The 12516-nt window shown below is 47.0% G+C and overlaps 2 protein-coding genes and 1 non-coding gene across 4 annotated transcripts; 2 read left to right on the top strand and 1 right to left on the bottom strand.

Annotated features, from left to right (window-relative positions):
* Window positions 1-460: 460 nt before the first annotated feature.
* Window positions 461-5057, top strand: LOC117644314. Of its 2 annotated transcripts, XM_034383654.1 has the most exons (13): window positions 462-762; window positions 832-1104; window positions 1188-1310; window positions 1389-1735; window positions 1946-2070; window positions 2144-2283; window positions 2632-2839; window positions 2924-3574; window positions 3665-3816; window positions 3893-4054; window positions 4139-4358; window positions 4436-4589; window positions 4671-5057. In XM_034383654.1, exons 2-13 carry the CDS (start codon window positions 846-848, stop codon window positions 4839-4841), a joined length of 2712 nt encoding a protein of 903 aa, XP_034239545.1. In that variant the 5' UTR covers window positions 462-762; window positions 832-845; the 3' UTR covers window positions 4842-5057. The 2 variants fall into 2 exon arrangements, with proteins under 2 accessions (XP_034239546.1, XP_034239545.1); XM_034383655.1 differs by having other exon boundaries at window positions 461-1104.
* On the top strand, window positions 2532-2603 carry Trnae-cuc. Its single transcript has one exon. It is a non-coding gene; the product is annotated as a tRNA-Glu (tRNA).
* LOC117644318 (ribosomal protein S6 kinase beta-1) lies at window positions 4854-12439 on the bottom strand. Its single transcript, XM_034383664.1, has 12 exons — window positions 12151-12439; window positions 11352-11392; window positions 11018-11270; window positions 10796-10929; window positions 10654-10716; window positions 10430-10558; window positions 10252-10342; window positions 10045-10161; window positions 9822-9953; window positions 9624-9731; window positions 9282-9544; window positions 4854-9163 (listed from the first exon to the last, which is right to left on the bottom strand). Coding segments are annotated over exons 1-12 (1422 nt in total). The 5' UTR covers window positions 12241-12439; the 3' UTR covers window positions 4854-9162.
* Between the last annotated feature and the right edge of the window lie 77 nt (window positions 12440-12516).

Below are 12516 nucleotides of genomic sequence, written 5' to 3' on the forward strand. Positions count from 1 at the left end.
TTTATTTTGTGATAAATAAAATCATATTATAAAAATTATTTCCAGAAAATTATCAGCAATTTTATTTGAAACCCAGCTTAAAGGGGGGGGGATGCCTTTGGGGGGCTGCCGGCAGAAGCGTGTAACGAGTATCGAGATTAGCAAAGTCAACTTGTTCAGCTTGTGCAAGCTTTATGGCAGACAGCAGCGGCGCCCCTCTGCCCCCCCCCTCTTCCCCCACTCTTATCAATACACACTGTAAACAGTGCACTGTAAGCGTATCGCCAACCATGCAGGGGACTTGAGACCACCAACGGCCGGCACCAATCGGTGATTTGCAATAAGTGTACCAGTCCGTGCCAGGTTTCCCACTCCACTGGTCACTAGTGGGGGTGCAGTGCGCCCGAGAGCACCCTGAGCAGCACAGGCCAATATGACAGAAAAAGGAAGTGACTGGCAAGCCCCCCCCCCCTCCAGGCGCACTACAACCCTTTACGAGAAGTCACTCACGCCGGGCTTGAGCAAACACAGCGGGCGCGATCGAAACGGCGCCGTGTGTCTCTCTCGCACCTTCAGGTGCCACCATGCGTGCGAGAGAGAGAGAGAGACAGAGGGAAGGCCCAGGACCTCAGACGCAGCCGCGACGGCGCACATCGCATTTACCGCTAAAGACAACTTTATCGCGCCCCCTCCCCCTCCCCCCGGATATCTCCTAGGCTGGTGTAGTAGGCGAGACCCTCCGCAGTCGCCCTGTACCACGGCACGCATGATCACGCCGAACAGGTACGTCTAGGAAAGAAGAAGGAGGAGGAGGAAGAAAATCCAGCTATCCAGGGGGCCAAACTATTCCAGGAAGTGAGCGCAAGATGGCACCCTCCAGCGTGGGCGAGGAAGAGGCCGCGGACAGCGCGACGAACAAGAGGGAGAAGTCCGGCAAGAACAGGGAGGTGAGGGAGAAGGACAAGGAGAAGAGCGAAAAGGACGACGACAAGGACGACGACAAGGACAAGGACGACTCGCAGGAGCGCGACAAGGCGCCCACGGCCTTCGAGAAGCTGTGCGACAAGCTCAACGTCAACCCCAACCTGGTGATGCTCAAGGTCACCCTGTTCATGATGTACGGTGGTAAGTCCCTGCGCACCTGGTCGAGGCCGTGGCCCAGGCCGTCGAGAGCTGTGAACACTGTGAGTGTATTGGTGCTGCTGCAGCCACCGCGTCCCTGCTGCCCTACCTCACCATCCACATGCAGAGCATCGGGCTGACGGTGGAGGAGATCGCCATCGTGTACCTCGCGCTGCCCCTCACCACCTTCCTCAGCCCGCCAGTCACAGGTGCGTCGAAGCCTCGGTCGAAACCCCGCGGCCCTGCAAGGGTTTTTATCGCGACGGGTGCTCTGGCCATGCATGCAGGCTTCCTGGTGGACAAGATGGGCAACTACAAGCCGGTGGTGATCCTGACGCTGGTGCTGAACGCCGCCTTCCACCACTCGCTGCTCCTCATCCCCGCCATGGAGACCCCCGGCGTGATGCCGCCCGCCTACGTGATGCGGCACCCCGTCACGGGCAAGGTGGACGTGTGGTGGTCGCCGTGCCCCAGCCGCGAGTGCCCCGACGACGAGGAGCTGGACCTGGTGCTGGACGACTGCCTGGACCACTGCCTGCTGCTGGAGGGCCCGCAGGAGCCGCCCAAGAAGAAGACGTTCCTGCAGGAGATCCACCAGGGCATCGCCGTGCGCCCGCCCACCCTGCTGCCCGAGGTTCGTCTCGTCGCGGCTTGCCGCCTGCGGAGTAGGCAACGCGCCGCGCAGGCGTGCGCGCTTTCCGGTGTGTTGCCTACGCGGCAGGCGCTCTTCAGCGCTCTGCGGACTGATTCCGCTCAGCGTTTTGTCGCTCTGTCTCTCTCGCACCTGCACGGCACGCCCCACGAGTGCGAGAGAGACAGAGCGATTGGGTGTCGCTGTCGCCAGGAGAAGGCGACCAAGGAGGACGCCAGCAAGGTGGTGCTGGGCATCAAGGGCCCCGGCGGGCCCAACGACGGCCTCAACTTCACGTCCAAGCCCAAGAAGACCAAGAAGGGCACGAACGCCACCGGGTGAGTGCAGAGCTGTCGCAGATGGTTTCGCCAACGCGAGGAGGTTGTCTCAAATTGAGCCGCTTGGTTTCAGCGTGGTGCTGACCGCCGCCACCACGTCGACGACGTCGACCCCCAAAAGCCCGGTCACGGACACGCCCGACGAGCCCAGCGAGCCCGTGTACGTCATTATCGAGATGCACCCCGACCTCATGGACCCGATAGAGCAGCTAGGTACGCCCGGGGGTACGCCTCGCACTTGTCGCACTTTTCACGCGGCGCCACCATCGCTCACATTGCCGATTAGCTAGCAATTGCGGTTCGATTACTCGATTTTCGGCGCCGCCTGGCGAGGCAGGCGAAGCAACAGACGGCCCACTTTAGCTCACCCCCACCCCACCCCGCCGAGTCGAGCTGGCGGCTCGGGGAGGGGCCAAAGCAGGGGCATTGTAGATGGGTGGCGTTGCTCCTCTTCCCACCCATCCGGTATGGTCTAGTGGCTAGGATACCTGGCTCTCACCCAGGAGGCTCGGGTTCGATTCCCGGTACCGGAACATTTTTTACGGTCTTGCGTGTGGCCAGGGATGGAGATGCAGCCCGACGAGAACGAGACGGTCAACGACTTCACGGCGCACTTCAGCCAGCGGCTGATGGAGGACGCCGGCGTCAACTACACCGCGCTGCTCAAGGAGGACCTGCGCTGCGGCGGCGCCGTGCTCGCCACCAACCTCACCTACAAGACGCTCACCGAGCTGGCCGCGGACTGCATGCTGCAGAAGTGCTTCTTCCGGTGAGCGAACGGAAAGCGCACCCCGTCGGTGCCCATCGGCCACCACGGTGAGTACGTTGGACGTTGGACGTTCACCTGCTGCAGGGAGGGCGGCCCGGACATGTGCCCGCCCGACTTCCAGGAGAGCGACGACCGCATCTTCTGGATCTACTTCCTGCTGCGGTTCGTGGCCACCATCATGCTGTCGGCGGGGGTCACGATGCTGGACCCCATCGCGCTCACCATGATCCAGCAGTACGGCGGCCAGTTCGGGCGCGAGCGCCTCTTCTCGTCCGTGGGCATGGCCATCTTCTCGCCGCTGTGCGGCCTGCTCATCGACCAGAGCAGCGCGGGCGGCGTCACGGACTACTCGTCCGCCTTCTACACGTACGACGTGCTGCTGCTGGTGTCGTGCGTCACGCTCGCCCTCATGCCCATCGGCGGCAACGTGCCCGCCGAGAACATCATGAAGGACCTGCTGCGCCTGCTGCGCATGCCGCACGTCATGTGCTTCATCCTGTTCCTCTTCGCGCTGGGCAACTTCTGGGGCTTCATCGAGAGCTTCCTGTTCCTGTACCTCAAGGAGCTGGGCGCGCCCAACTACGTGCTCGGCATCACGGTCACGGTGGGCACGCTCAGCAGCATCCCGTTCCTGTACGGCGCCGAGGAGATCACCAGCAGGTTCGGCCACGTCAACGTCATCGTCCTGGCCTTCTTCTCCCACGCGGCCAGGCTCATGGGCTACTCGTTCATCGAGTGAGTAGAACGCCAGAAGGCGGGACTCGAACCTGCGACCTGCGACTCCGACTCACGGTGCCCCGGGGCGGAGGCCTGTTCTTTTCCCAGGACGGCGTGGTGGTGCTTCCCGTTCGAGGCCATCGAGTCCCTGGCGGTGCACCTCATGTGGGTGGCGGCCGCCACCTACTGCAGCATCCTGGCGCCCAAGACGCTCCTCGCCACCCTCATCGGCGTGCTCGGCATGGCGCACTTCAGCCTAGGTTCAACGCGGTGGTCTTTGAGGGGAAAACAGCCTTCGCGTCGTGCCTTTCTCACGCTGGCTTTGCCGCTTCCCAGGTCGGGGCTTCGGGTCCTTCCTGGGCGGGCTGCTCATCGGGTCGTACGGCACGAGGAAGGCCTTCAGGATCATGGGGCTGCTGGCGTGCGCGGGCGGCACCCTCTACGGGCTGCTGCACCTGCTGTGGCTCAAGAAGTACGACAAGGTGGAGAAGGACGTCGGTGAGTGGAGGCGTGGAGGCCAAGCCGCGTCACTTGTGGCCCTTGTGGCACTCACACCCGATTCTGAAACCCCTTGGATTGCAGAGGACGGCGAGGTGGACCGCCTCAACGGCGGCGCTGGCGACGACGACGCGGAGGCCGACGAGGAGGAGGAGAACAACACCAAGATGTCCATCGAGCGGCTCAGCCTCATGATCCAGTTCAACATGCGCGGCTCGCTCACGTCCTTGGACGGGCTGCGCAGCGCCGCGGGCGGCACCTCGGCGTCGAGGACGGACCTGCGGGGGTCGCGGCCGTCCATGGAGTACGCACCACGACGCCTACACTGTCTACACTGGGTCGGCATGGCTAATGAGTCGCACCTTCTCCCTTCCATTCCAGCCGGCGGGGCTCCGCGCTGGACTACCGGCCGGGCCGCGGCAGCGTGTCCAGGATCGACCTTCGCAAGTCCGCCATCGAGATCAACCACCTGCAGGCCGTGCAGGCCACCCTGCGCTCCTCCAACCCGCAGCTGCCCAACGCCCCCTCCACCAAGGTCAGCCTCCGACCCTAGTCCGACCCGGAGCGATGCGTGTGACTGGCCCCTTACGACTGGTGACTGTTTGTTGTGCTGCAGGTGCTCACCCCCCAGGCGCTCCGCAAGAACCAGAGGAACTTGTCCGTGAGCGCGCTGGGCCTCGAGTCCCGGCGCGACTCCATCCGGGAGGAGGAGGAGCATGACCGGGAGGACAGGGAGGCCGCCCTGGCCGCCAGCACCGCACAGGAGGGGAAGGAGGGACTTCAGTAACAACTCTGCCCCTTTCAAATGCAGCTCTTTATTGACAATCAAAGTATCAATAAATACCGCCATGCAAGCCATCAGCAAACATTCAATAAACAACACAATAACACAGTCTGCTGCCGCGCTCCAGTACACCTTCTTCAAAACCTCAAGCTACATCCTCCTTTTTTTTACACTCTTTGAGCCTAATTTCTGTACAAATAAAGTATTAAAATCTAAGTCTATGTTGCATTCGTTAGTGTACACCAAAATTACACACAACTACTGAGATGAAAGTTCAGCACAATCAACTCTCCCATCATACATTGAAAAATAACAAACATTAAAATCACTTGCATCAACAATAAGATTGAATAAGACAGATGAATTTGTTCAATCAACTTAAGTTGCAAGAGCAGTTCATTCCATAGGATGTCTAAGAATGCATCAGAATTAGGAAACTTGGAAGACCTTGAAAAATATATTTAAAAAAAAACTTGAAAAATTCGTTGGCACTAAGTAGTGCTATAGTCCTCTTCTGCATTTAACAGTACGGTTTTAAGTGTTCAATTTTCACACAAAGGTCCTAATCATTGTGCAAAATGAAACCGTGTTAGTGCCCCACGGGCAGACAATCATCATCACTCAATATGTACCTGATCATTGCGAGATTGCTGGTAGGATTGCAGCAGTTGCAAAAGATTTGACTCTCCTAGGAAACAAGAGGTAGGTAAAGGATGAAAATTGAGCAAAAATCAAAGAAACGACTAGAGGTGGAATCCTGGCTGACACAATCACACCACCTCAAAGAAAATTTAACAGAGGAGACCATATTGGGAGGGGTGGCATGATTCTCTACCTACACAAAAGAAACCTCCAGCTTTGGCTTTAAAACATCTGTATAAATTCTAGAATGTAATGTACAGTGGAAACAAAGCTCAAAAAGAAGAAACACTGTTCAATAATTTTACAATTAATTTCAAAACAGGTCTTTGAAGGTAGTGAGAATGCAAAGGGCTTCAAGCAGTAATAGATAAATGCAGCTCTTCTAAACAATCGACAGAGTGAATGACATCAAGACAGGATCAGTTTCATTGACAACAAAACTAATGGACTACAAGAAAATGTGACAAGAGTGAAGAAAAAAACAGCAGTTGAAAAGCATGAAAAATAAACAGCAGAGATAAATTGATAATCATTACATTGATACCTTTGCAATACCGCGTATGTACAATTGGTCCAAATCAAGCCGTTCATGATCAGCATTAAGAAATATCAGAAGCTTTATCATTGCAGATATAAAATATTCAAGTTCCTTTATAAGAGAGGAGTATTATTGAATGTAATAAAAAGGTTCTACAGTATTTTGATTTAGAGTACATTTTTTTAAAAACGTCTTAGTTGTAGACACACTATACAACCTTTAGCTCCAAGTCTGTAAAAACTGAATGCATTTTCAATACAAGCAATGTGAATAGAGAATCACTTACATTCGGCAGTTCACTTGGTGCCTAGCCTCAAAGGCTCCTGCAGTGGTATTATTTATGAGTAACTCCAGACAATTCTCAGGGGATACGTGTCATTTAACCTTTTGAATGTATATTCAACACACTCTTCAACAGAATGAAAAAATTATCACACCTCACACAACAAAAATTAATTTGCCAAACAAAAAAAATTGTGATAAAATTCCTGATGAATATCTGTAACACCTACAATCAATATGTTTCTTAAAAAAGTTGAATGCGTGACAGTCAATAGAATTTTGCCAGTAAATAGATGTCAGTAAACAAATACACAGGAAGTTTGATAAAAAAGACAATCGTTACCTATGTTGAGTTTTAAGGGTTCACTCAAAGCAAATACAGTCTTTCCCACTGTTCTGATGAAAGTAAAAGAAAAAGAGAGACAAAGCCAAAACAGCACTACCATAGCACTTATGAAACTACTAAAATAGCAATGGTTTCACAATTCAAATTTCTGAGAAAATTCATTTAATAAAACAATCACAGAGAGAATATTGAGAATATGAGGTGCTGCACAGTAGCTTCAACACCTGTAACTGCACATGTATTCATTTCAAACAGAGCTGAGAAAGGTCATTTCTGCTCAAGGATAAAATCCAAAAGTACATATCCAGATTAATGATTAGAGAGGAAAGGCAGGAGTTGACAATTTATATGGAACATGACTGCCAAAGACCCTACTTTTCAGGGGTGAAAGAAATGTTTCACCAAAGTTAATGACCAAACTTCACATACATCATCATACATCTAGAAAAAGACAGGCATTTAGGTGTGGAGCTTGAAATAAGGGTAACACAAAATATGACAGCCCAAAATAGTCAAGAAAGAAATACAAAAACAAGGGCACGGGGAAGAAAATGGAACCTAAGGACAGGGTGATGATTTTACTCATCACAAGTATTTTCAACCCGTTACCAATCATTATCACACCACAGGAATAAGTAAGTAAATGATACACAAATATAATTACAAAACTGTTTATATTACGATCTGACTAAAAAAGGGTCATCTGAAAAAATATCTTTGAGGGACGTTCCACCAAATTTAACAAATACAAAAGTGCATCATATCCCTTGTGGAAGGTTAATATGTATTTTATAAGTAACAACATGAATCAAACATGACATGGATATAATAATAGTAACTGGGTGACCCACATAATAGTCATGAAAGACCAATTAATTTTATCTATCATCGATGGTACTACGGACTAAGGTGAATCATATCACCCAAATGGGGGCTTCGATCAATATGCTAACAGTGAAAACACAGCAACCTCAATTATGCCTCAAAAATACAACTTTTCGCTTTCCTAGAGAACAAACAGAGCGCAGTAAAATCATTTAGGTCAGAACCAATGGGCACTGTAGTTGAATGATATAAAGTTACATGTCAGTGGCGCAAGAGCTTGTGCTAGTATGGGAGTACAGAAAGTGACTGCATCACAGCTAAAAGGTCATATCCATATCAAGAATTACTAATTGAGTATTGGAGCGTGCACTGATCACACCAGAAAAACAAATAAAACAAGGCAGCTTTCATCCTAGAATTTAAAAATAATATTGAATGAAAGCTTCACAAAGGGAAAAGATAAGATCATAGAACATAAAGAAAGTGAAAGTCACAAAAACAGCCTGGTATTGCAGCAGTGTGCTGGAATCAAAGCTTTCCAGCATTAGTTAAACGCCACTTTACATGTCACTTAATAATAACAACTACAAACTAATTAAGTAAGAGGAGCAAAATATTGATGTCAACTTATTGACAGGGTGGCTTCAAACAAGCGCCTGATATGCTGCTGCAATTAATCATTCATCATTTAAACCTTCCAATTCCTTCTAAAGAAAAAAACAAAATAATAGAAGGAGTCCTAAGGCTGTGAAACTTTACCTGCTGTCTTTAGGAACATGATATTCAAGGCAAACACAGACAATAAGTAAAATAGTGAAATTGATTCTTTTCCATAACTATGGAATAGATATAACAAAGCACCACGCTAATGGATCAGCAGCTGGCTGATACTTCATAACAACTTAAGCAGATTCCACTGGTAACCAACATAATAAACTATGTCTGCAACTCCATTAGCATCCAATATAAAATGCCTTAACAACTAAAAATCCCCAAAATACACACACAATGTCATCAATTCTACATGAGTTATTTAATTTGTCAATAAAAGAGTAAAGCAAAACTGATTATGAATCACATATTGGTCAATAATGCTCACTCAGCAGCAATATTCTTTAGATCAGTAGTTTATTTCCTAACCTACACAGACTTTCAAATATCCTTGCACTAGCAAAAGGTAATTACAGAGATTTAAGTAATTTGTGGGTACCAACAGATCAGTTCCTCAAGCATTCAAACCTAAAATTATACAAAATGTTCATAAAAGTTAGTCATTTTGTTATGCTTGGAAAATATGTACAAAGAAATGCAACACAACCAGTATGTAAAACTACTAACAAACCTTGTAAAATATGTAATTGATAAATCATCCCAAAAATGTGGAAAGTTTGAGTGCTTGTGGAACTGACAGAAAAGAAACCAGAATCAGTCGATATGTCTGAAATAAGACATGGCAAATAAAATATGGCAAAAAGAAAGGGGGAAATGTCAATAGCCAAAATTGGCATACAATGGTAAGTTTCCAAAGTTTTCCAAAGTTTCAACAGAGTTAATGCACAGAGTTAAGGTCACACAAAACCTTTGAACTCTCTCAGGTTACAATCTATGTTACCATTAAAATATAAAAGGTTGGTAATAGACCAAATGCCGTGCAAAACAATATCTGCTAATTGCCTAGATGGGAGCCAGGGCCTGAAAAAAACAAATATTTTGCTGGTTAAATTTTCTGATAACTTATTGGAAGTTAAATCTAGGAAAGTAATATCCCACATCAGTCGACTCCAGGTAATCAATTGGTCTTCATACTTACTATACATGTGGACTTTGAACTTCCATATACTCTTCTTGACAAGGGTTTTGATCTAAAGAAGCTTGATGTCCAAATGTAAAACCAGCTAATGCATGACCATGAGAAAGTGGATGCAAAATGTGTCGTGGGCTAAAAGGTGTTCTCATAGAATGTGAACCAGGTCCTGACGTGCCAAAGGGTCCCTTTCTTGGGGACCTGGCCTTTACAATCCTTGGACCTTTGTGCATTTCCTCTAGTACTGAAGGAGCAACATAAGTGAAACCCTGAAAGAGATTCACTTCAGTTAATGGACAAATTTGCGCAAGCTGGTACTACACAAAATAATATCAAACCTCAAAATACCTGGAAAATCATATTGGCACTCTCACTTAGAGTTGACTCGTCAGGAGAATCAATTGGTGTTTGCTTGGTAAACTTTATGTCAAACTGGGACACATCATCTTCACCTGACTAAAAGAAAAAAACAACAAAAAACATGAAATAATAAGGGGACAAAGGCAACCATGTTGTGTGCAAAAGCACAATACAAGGAGCACTTACCAGGGATGGCTTAAAAGGGGGTTCCAGCTTCCTACCAAGAACATCTACCCAACTGATGTGCTTGAAGAAATTATGGGCGCGAATCGCCTCTCCATCAGAAGAAGCAGTGCCCAATCTTTGGCTAACCTGTCTCTGTTAATATTTTGACAATGAAAAAACGCTGTTAGTGAAAAGATAAGATATTGTCTTGTATTGACATATGACCAATTTAAGCTTTACTTACCTTAAGTAACTTTCTAACTAGATCCCTAGCATCTGGAGTAAGATAAGGAGGCAGATTTAACTTTCCCTTTAATATCTTCTCAATAGTCTTTTTCCTGTTTTCTGCAGTAAATGGAGGCTGTAATTTGAAAGTTTGTTTCATTAGACAAATGAAGTAACAAAGGAAGGTAAGCAGTACTGGAAAGTTAAACAAGTCTCATATACTCACAGCTCCAGTCAACATGTCATACATGAGGGCTCCTAGTGACCACCAATCTACAGCTTTGCCATGGCCACTTCGAGTCAAGATTTCAGGTGCCCTAGTTAAAAAACAACACAAAGTTTGATTTGAAAAATCTTGATGGCAATAATAAAAGCATATGATGGAACCCTGGCAAATTGCTTACATATATTCAATGGTGCCACAAAATGTGTGTGTGACAATGCCTTCCTGAATGTGTTCCTTGCACAGTCCAAAATCGGTAAGTTTAACATGGCCATGAGCATCTAATAGAATGTTCTCAGGTTTAAGATCCCTGTAAAGTTCCGTTACAAGGAAGTTATTAAATGAGACTAAACAATGGGACAAACAACCACTCTATCAAGAAAAAAAAAAGGAACTCCAGTTTACCTATAAATTATTCCTTGTCTATGTAAATGTTCCAATGCAAGAATAATTTCTGAGAGATAAAAACTGAAACAAATGGGAAAGAACATAAGCAACAACAAAGTCAAACAAAAAATAAATGAAATAGGTCTTGAGTATTTCTTACCAAGCTGTATCTTCAAGGAAAATGCCTTCTCGTTCAAGGTGCATGAATAATTCCCCTCCACTTAAGTATTCCAAAATCAAGTATAACTTTCCTCCAGTTTGGAAGGCATACATCAAGTCTACGATGAAAGGATGCTACAGCAGAAGAAAGAAAGCATATAAGACAAATTGTAATGGTACAAGATGCACTGGCAAAGACTTATGTGTATTGTCAATAACGCACCTTGACAGCCTCAAGGATATTTCTTTCTGCTTTAGTATGCGCAGTGTCCTTCTGATTTCTCACAATTGAGGCCTTTCGCAAAACCTTCATGGCAAATATAGTGCCCGCATCCTGACCAGAGCGCTTCTTTACTTGGAACACTTTACCATAGCCACCTTTTCCTAAAACCTTTAATAATTCAAAGTCCACAGGTCCAGTCTTTTCCTTGCCTATATTTTGTTCAGATAGATGAACAGTTTCCAAATCTTCAGAGCTGAAAAACATGACAACTCAAATAAGAATACTGGAAATCAAAATTCAAGGAAATAAACACAAACGTTCTGCGAGTACTTACTCAAATATGGCATTCACATCTGGGTCAGGATCATAGCCACCCTGAAAAAAGAAGATTGATTATAGCTAACCTGCATTTGGCTTCACAAAATGGTAGGAGCCTGTGCTTGTGTACGGTTCATGTCTAACACAGCAATAAATGAAACCCAGTAACTCCCGTCTTTTTCTCGATTCAAAATTACACATATCCAAGGGATTCTTAACCACCGCAAAGTTTATTACTGTACAGCTCCTGATAGATCTTGTTTAAGGCAACTAATCAAATTGAGACAGGTCCAAAACAATCGAGGCAGATGGTAAGAGGGGAAAATATTAACAGAAATAAAGTTTACGCCAAAAGCCTATTGATGATCATGGAGTTGGGGAAGAACATGAATCAAAATAACTAATGATAATAACTGAACGTTTGGGAAATAAATTTAACAGATTGTAAAGTGATTGGGCATTGAATGTCAAAGGTAAACAAAACTGTTACACAGTCAAGTCTATCATCAATGAAATGGGCTGATTGTGACAACACACGAATGAAAGATTAATTAAATCAGTGATTAAAATGGACATAATAGATGATAAAATTTAATCTTGTGATTCCATTTTTGAGCTTAAGGTAAATCGTGAGAGACGACGGAGATTCAGGGTCGCCAAGGTTAGCTCCCACTCGCCAACCTCCGATATGTTAACCTCAACGACCACATCCTGGGTCGTTACAGTGTGCGATCGCGGTGACTCCGGGAAGGAGAAAGCACCTTTCGATGCCAAATGGACAATAAAGGACGCTGTGCGCTGAAAAGGCAACTTACTTCCTCTACTTCAATAGCATCATCGTCTGAGTCATCGAGTTGTCCTGTATCATCATCGTGAAGCTCAATGTCAAAAACAGCTCCAGCCATTTTACACGTTACGCACTACAGCACATTTAGGACAGCCACAATGCTGCCTGTGAAATGCACACTTGCGAGGAAAAACAAATATTGTTCTCAAGAGCCGATCTACACCTTCATGTGACAAAATGGGGTTATGTGTGAGGTGAGACATACGAGACGAGCCCGTGAAAGTGGGAACGAACGCAAAAAAACAACTGAAGGTGCAGCACGACCGGGGCGCGCCTTGCGTAATTTTTAAGGACCCCGAATCGAGACGATGCCAGCAGGCAATTTCAGCCGTGA

This window comes from Thrips palmi, unplaced genomic scaffold, assembly GCF_012932325.1.
Source record: "Thrips palmi isolate BJ-2018 unplaced genomic scaffold, TpBJ-2018v1 HiC_scaffold_18, whole genome shotgun sequence".
In the NCBI taxonomy this organism is placed as follows: Eukaryota; Metazoa; Arthropoda; class Insecta; order Thysanoptera; family Thripidae; genus Thrips; species Thrips palmi.

Bases quoted from the DNA above. Each gene is read 5' to 3' on its own strand.
- LOC117644314 (XM_034383655.1), top strand. From the start codon at position 846: ATGGCACCCTCCAGCGTGGGCGAGGAAGAGGCCGCGGACAGCGCGACG. The intron at 1,311-1,388 runs GTGCGTCGAAGC...CCATGCATGCAG, and splicing joins CCTCAGCCCGCCAGTCACAG to GCTTCCTGGTGGACAAGATG. The intron at 2,071-2,143 runs GTGAGTGCAGAG...GCTTGGTTTCAG, and splicing joins AAGGGCACGAACGCCACCGG to CGTGGTGCTGACCGCCGCCA.
- LOC117644318 (XM_034383664.1), bottom strand. From the start codon at position 12,240: ATGGCTGGAGCTGTTTTTGACATTGAGCTTCACGATGATGATACAGGA. The intron at 9,732-9,821 runs GTAAGTGCTCCT...TTTTTCTTTTAG, and splicing joins CCCCTTTTAAGCCATCCCTG to TCAGGTGAAGATGATGTGTC. The intron at 9,545-9,623 runs GTATTTTGAGGT...AATCTCTTTCAG, and splicing joins GTGCCAATATGATTTTCCAG to GGTTTCACTTATGTTGCTCC.